This window comes from Monoraphidium neglectum, assembly GCF_000611645.1.
Source record: "Monoraphidium neglectum strain SAG 48.87 unplaced genomic scaffold scaffold00049, whole genome shotgun sequence".
Classification (NCBI taxonomy): domain Eukaryota; kingdom Viridiplantae; phylum Chlorophyta; class Chlorophyceae; order Sphaeropleales; family Selenastraceae; genus Monoraphidium; species Monoraphidium neglectum.
This window is the reverse complement of record NW_014013579.1, coordinates 40144-46241: the sequence shown is the minus strand read 5'-3', so window position 1 is coordinate 46241 and position 6098 is coordinate 40144. Positions and strand designations below refer to the sequence as shown.

General features: G+C 64.8%; 3 protein-coding genes across 3 annotated transcripts in view; 1 reads left to right on the top strand and 2 right to left on the bottom strand.

Annotated features, from left to right (window-relative positions):
- The window catches only part of MNEG_0582 (ribose-phosphate pyrophosphokinase), a gene marked incomplete at both ends in the record, with an annotated part of 3278 nt that extends 1731 nt beyond the window's left edge, over positions 1-1547 (bottom strand). Inside the window, 4 exons of the mRNA XM_014050940.1 lie at positions 45-273; positions 448-537; positions 801-1111; positions 1499-1547. Of these exons, the coding sequence (XP_013906394.1) occupies positions 45-273; positions 448-537; positions 801-1111; positions 1499-1547 (679 nt within the window). The remainder of the gene's footprint in view (positions 1-44; positions 274-447; positions 538-800; positions 1112-1498) is intronic.
- Positions 1548-2925: 1378 nt separating this feature from the next.
- Positions 2926-4279, top strand: MNEG_0581 (DNA-3-methyladenine glycosylase II; the record flags this gene model as incomplete). The annotated part of the gene is made up of 3 exons (XM_014050939.1): positions 2926-3311; positions 3575-3725; positions 3893-4279. 3 exons carry the CDS (start codon positions 2926-2928, stop codon positions 4277-4279), a joined length of 924 nt encoding a protein of 307 aa, XP_013906393.1.
- A 643-nt stretch (positions 4280-4922) lies between these two features.
- On the bottom strand, positions 4923-5853 carry MNEG_0580 (Photosystem II reaction center W protein; the record flags this gene model as incomplete). Its single annotated transcript, XM_014050938.1, has 3 exons — positions 4923-5090; positions 5343-5446; positions 5781-5853. The coding sequence occupies 3 exons, from the start codon at positions 5851-5853 to the stop codon at positions 4923-4925; spliced, it is 345 nt and encodes a 114-aa protein (XP_013906392.1).
- Between the last annotated feature and the right edge of the window lie 245 nt (positions 5854-6098).

Here is a 6098-nt window from a genome sequence, read left to right as displayed (position 1 = left end):
GGTCTGGCCGCTGTGCAGGTCCATGGCCAGCACGCGGTCCGCACCCGCCTCCGTGATCAGGTTGGCCGTCAGCTTGGCGGCGATGGACTCGCGGCCCTGCGTCTTGCGGTCCGCGCGCGCGTAGCCGTAGTAGGGGATCACCGCCGTGATGGAGCGCGCAGACGCGCGGCGGCAGGCGTCAATCATCACGGCCAGCTCCATGAAGTGGTCGTTGACGGGGGGGCTGGTCGGCTGCACCAAAAACACGTCGGCGCCGCGGATGCTCTCGCCGACCTGCGGGGGGCGCGGGGCGTCATGGGGTCGGTGCGGACCCGCCGCATTGTGACGCGCCGGCCAGCTCGTGCCTGCGCGCCCTCACTCCAGTCCAGTCCGGCCCGCTCTGCCCCGCTGCTGCCCTCACATGCACTTCACAACTGAGCCGTCGCTCCCAGCCGCGCTCGGCCCCACCTGGACGTAGATCTCTCCGTCAGCAAACCGCTTGATCTTGATCTTGCCCAGCTCGGTGCCCAGGTAGGACGCCACCTCCGCCGCAAGAGACTGGGCGCAGGGGGGAGGGGGTTGCGCCGGTCAAGGGCGGGCCTGCACCGCTCCTAGGGCTGCGGGCCAGCCACAACGCCACAAGACGCAGCCAGGATCATTACGCCTCCTCCCTGCATGGCTGCGCTGCCTGGGGGCCTCCATGACAGAACCTGCCTCCTGACAAAAAGGAGCACGTGCCTGTCATTATCACGAGGCCTGCCGTCGATCGGACCGCGCGTGCTACTCCTACCCGTGCATCGCCCAGCGCCGCGCTCGCTCACCGGGTTGCTGGTGCCGGAGAAGATCCGTAGCCGCGGCGGCATCTGCTGCTGCGGCTGCAGCCCCATCGAGCTGCGGGCCAGTATGCTGTCCTGCCACCCCGCAACGTCCAGGATCGGCCGCCCCGGCACCGCGCCCAGGCGCCCCACAGTTCCCGCGCCGTTGACCGCCACCGCCGTGGCGCCGTTGGACCCGACCGCGCCGCTGGCGCTCGGCCGGTCGGCGACGGACGCGTGCACCTCGGTGGTGGTGCCAAAGTGGGGCTTGTGCACCTTGAAGACCGAGGGGCGGCCATTGCCCGGGCTCACGACGCCTGGTCGAGGGTGGTTGGGCGCAGGCGTTGCACAAGGTTGCCCAGCGGCGGCGGTGCAGCAGGTTGGATGCAAGGAGTAAGAGCCGAGCAGCGAGCAATTTGATTGATTTTATTGGAGATGGCACTACCGCCCGCAGACCCTTGAGCTGCCGTGTGCGATGGCGTTTATCATAGCTCATGCACTGCGAGGCCAGCGGCGGCGCAGCGCAAGCCGATGAACATGGTCATGGTGCTGCCAGCGGCAGGAGCGGGCGTCTGAAGCCCGGAACTCGCAAGCCGAATGCCCTCCATCATAAACGCCCTTCAAGACCATCGTACCACTCGCAGCTGACACAGGCGAGCGCGTAAAAGGCAGACAGCACAGTTCGATGGCGGCCCGCGCCTCACCGGTGTATGGTGACGAGCCTGTTGCATGGCATACTACACCGCGCCCCATCCTGCTGCCACCGAGGAGGGCCATTGTGTGCAGATTGTGTGCGCTGCTGCCGAATGGCGTAGATCGGCCTTCTTTCTTGCGCGCTGCAGCCGCAAAGCCGAAAGTATGGGCAATGCCTGGTAGTGGCGATGTATGTATGGGTGCGGGGAGCTGGGGACCCGTCTGGTCAGCCTCTAGGCTGGCGCCCGCGGGCCGCTGTGTTTCAAATGTACATCAGATACAACGCGAGAGGTGAAAAGGAACGTTTCATCGGTGAAGCCGGCTATCTGATATTTTGAGCAGAGGGTGACCGGAGTCTGTCGTTCCGGCCGCCGCCCACTGCCAACAGGCCGTGTGGCAGGCGTGGCGATGCGGCGGTGGTGCAGGTCGACCTCCCAATGGGGGGCCCTTTGATCATGTACAAACTTGACAGGTAAGTGCAGGCCTGCAGAGATGGATCCGTTCCCCCACTGGACGCCTGGGTGTACTGGCGGCCGCAGCCGTCGCCACATGGGCGCCATGCTGGCGCCCTGAGGTCCACGTGGACACTGTGCATATACGGGCGGCGCCGCGTGGCCCTGAGGAGCCTGCAACCGCGCCTGCTTTATGATGTCCTCATGAGCATTCTGCTGGAAATGGGCTGATGACACATTAGAGATATCTGGGCTTGATATGGAGATGATAACCATCACGATTAATGTGGCTAAAGTCACGTGCTCATGTGAAGCCGTGCATCCTAGTGGACCTGCAGCCATAATCACTATGACACAATCGCGTTCCAGGGCTTGCTGGTTGCAGGGCTCATGCGTGCAAAGGCGAGAAGGGTGTGAAGGGGGGGGGGGTGTGGAGGCCTGTTGACCCTAGTCTGCCGTGGTCTGCGACCGGCGCATTTGTCAGGTGTTTCATGCATGGAGTGCACCGCTTTCTTAACAGAGGATGAGCTCACTCTGCGTAGAAGCAACGCTCCGCGCCTGCATGCCTGCTGCCCGCCGGGTGAGGAAGAGGGGAGACAATGACACAGGGGTGGCGAACAGCAACAACATCGCTCGCATGTTGCCTACGGCCAAGAGTCCATCCGAGATGTCCTCGCGAGCCCATGCCTATCGCTCACATATTAGCTCTCGCATGGCTCAACTCGTTGAATGAACGCGCAGCGGGGTGTGGTCTCGCACGTCTTTTTTCCGAGCGAGACAGGTGACCCTAAGTTGCGGCCCGTGTTGATCATCATTGATTCATCAAAACCTAGCGCTTGAGGGCCTTAAACCAGCGCAGGCCAACGTCGTGCCGGCAGAGCTGCTTGCACGCCAGCACGGGGACCGCGCTGCTCGTGCTGGGCCGGGCACGAGCGGCTGTGCCTGGCTTGCGCCACTGGCAGCTGAGGGTGGATGCCAGCAGCAGCATGCAGCTGCGCAAGCGCAAGCTTACGGACATCGCCGCTCAGGCGACCGCGGGCAGCGGCGCCGGTGACGGGGTCGCAGACGACGACCCCCCTACGCCGCCGCAGCCTGCTGCAGCCTCTGGCCTGCGCGCCACACCGCGCCACGTCGCGGCGCCCATCCCCATCAGCTTCGCAGCGGCCGCTGCGGCTGCGGATGGCCTCGCGCTCGCCGCGGCGGCCGCGCCCGTGGCGCTGTCAACCCCGGACGAGCTCCGGCATGCGGTGGCGCACCTGCGTGCCGCCGACCCCGTTCTGGCCAGGCTAATTGATGCGCAGGGCGACGCGCTGCCGGAACGCCTGTTGCTCAAAAATGGGGACTGCTTCCACGCACTGGCACGCAGCATCGTGTGAGGGCTGGTCACAGGGCAAGGTCCAGTTGACTGGGGCATGAGGCGCAGCCACGCCTGCCTGTTTGTGGCGCACGGGTTCGTGTGACTGCCCTGTTTCAAGAAGAGGGGGGCCTGTTTTCAGGGTATTGCAAGGCGTTGCCTAAACTGTTTGCCAGGTGCAGCAACTGGGAAACGCTGCTGCTCGCTGGCCCTGACCAACCTCTGAGCCCACCCCACCCCTCCCCCTTCCCCACACACCCCATCATATCCCTGCCAATTAGGTACCAGCAGCTGTCCACCAAGGCGGCCAGCACCATCATGGGCCGCGTGCTGGCAGCCTGCGGCTGCGCCGGTGGCGTCGCCCTGACACCAGCGGCCTTGAGGCGCGCCGACGAAGCCTCCCTGCGCGCCGCGGGCCTGTCCGCTCGCAAGGTGAGGCACACCGTTGATCGGCGGCGCTCCCTGAAGCAGCAGGCACGGGCCCTATGGCCGAGCTCCGACCCAGCTGCGGTCATGGTGTGATCTGACGTCCACATACAGCTCCCACCATGCAAAGCCAGTGTCGATGCAACCCCCACTTCGTCCGGCCCCTCCCTCAGGCCTCCTACCTGCAGAGCCTGGCCGTGCACCATGACGCTGGCACGGTCACCGCCGCGGCCGTCACCGCCCTAGCCGATGACGCCGCGATCACCGCCCTGACCCAGGTCAAGGGGATCGGGGTGTGGACCGCCCACATGTTCCTCATGTTCCAGCTGGGCCGCCCTGACGTGCTGCCCGTGGGCGACCTCGGGGTGCGCCAGGGCATGCGCGCTGCGTACGGGCTCAAGGCGCCACCAGGGCCGGAGGAGATGGAGGCAGTTGCGGAGCGGTGGCGGCCGTACCGCAGCGTGGGGGCATGGTACATGTGGCGGGCGCTGGAGGGTGCGCAAGTCATGAATAAGGGCAACGGCAGCAGCACCAAAAGGATTAAGCAGAGCAAGGCGTAAGGTTTTCGGGAGCGCTTATGCCTTTCGCTGTGTTCTGTTTGTAACCCTGTACTGCTAGTGTTTGGTTGGCCCCAACCGGATTATGTTTTCGGTCTCCTCCCTGCAGCAAATCCCTGTCCCATGAGGCTTCTGGCTGCAACTGCTGCTGCTACTGCTGCTGCCTCAAGTTGGCATTTTTGAGAGCTGACCAGCCATGTAACCCCAGAACCGCGCGTCACCCTGCGCCTCGTGTCAACGGTGTTTTACACATCGCGTGCTCAGCGAGCCAGCAGCGCAGGCCAGGTCTCTGCGAAGCAGGCACTGAGAGCAATCGGCGGCGCTGCCAAGCCTCGCCGGCGGCCCGCGCGTGACGACTGTAGTCATTAAAACCACCGGAAGACAACACACCTACGCGCAGACAGGCGCGTAAGCCTTCGCGGCCAGGCAAGTGCGGCAGGTTGGCTCGGGCCCCGCTGCACCGCCCACCGCCAGGACGGGCGCCCTGCTGGGGCCCGCCCCTTCCGACCCGCCAACATGAGGCCAGGCCGGCCGCCGCTCAGGAGGTCATCTCAAAGCTGCTGCTGGCTGCTGCTGAAAACGGGTGCCCTGGCGCAGGGTGGTCGACGCGCCAGGGCGGCCTCTGGGGTACGCTCAATTTGGAGGCTTACAGGCCCAGGCCGCTCTCGTCGTCCTCGAAGTTGCCGAAGTCCTTCTGGGCGGCGAAGTACAGTGACCAGACGAGGCCCGCCACGCCGACGATCACCCAGCCGAGGACGGGGTCGTTCACGCCGAAGGGCAGGCCGGTGCCGTCGCCGTTGAGGCGCTCGTCGACCTGCGGCGGGGCCACACAGGAGGCAGGGAAGTTGGGAGGCAGCACAGGGGAGAATCAGATCAAACGCGGCTCAAGCACACGGGCATGGCAAACAAGGCGTGTCAGCAGGCTTGAAGCACAGGCCACGAAGGAGCAGCCTGAACCCTTTGGCTGCGCGCCAGTGGGCAGTGGTCCTGAAGTTTCGAGGTTGATGCAATGCTGCGGCGCATTCTCTTTCACTACATGGTCGGGCTCTGCTACCCTAGAACTCACGATGGCGAACGCAGGCGAGGAGGCCAGCAGCACGGGGGCAGCGGCAACGGCGGCAGCGGCCTTCCTGGCCGCCTGCTGCAGCGAAGCGTTGCAGCGCACGGCACCTGCGGCGCGCAGTGTGTGCCACGGAGATCTTGGTGGGCGAGCTACACTAGTGGATCGAATACCGTACGCTTGGCCCCCTGGCCGGGGAGCCTCTGCAGATGACGAGGGGCAAGAGCTGAACCGCGATCTCGCCCCGATAGCAAGATGGGGGGTGCGAGGGTCCCTTTACCGCAACCACTGCTGCTTAAGTGAAAACGTGGAGTAATAACGAGACAGTGCGCAAGTGCGAGCAGCAATGCATGCGTGGCCTCGACGCATCGGGACCATCTGCCAGTGCTGCTTGCGCCGAACCCGGCCTGTCCCACCCCGCACTTGCGGGGCCAGCGGGCTCACCGCGGACGCGGGGCGCGACACTGCGCACGCCGGTGGCCTTCGCCACGGTCTGGGTCTGCTTGAGGGACAGCATGGTGCTGTGCTGCTGGTGCTTCACAGCTGGAGGTGTCTCACAAACAGAAATGTTCTTGGTTGGCAGGCGCGAGTGTACTTCAGAGAGGTGATGCTCAGCTATGTGTAGGCAAGATCAGTCTGAGCACTCTTCGAATTCCAGCTCGGGTGCTGTCGCCCCGTGCGCGCTGGCTTTTTGAGGAGCGCGTCACAAGACCAGTCATTTTTTGTCAACTTCGGGATCGTGTGCAAGGGCCAGAGCACCAA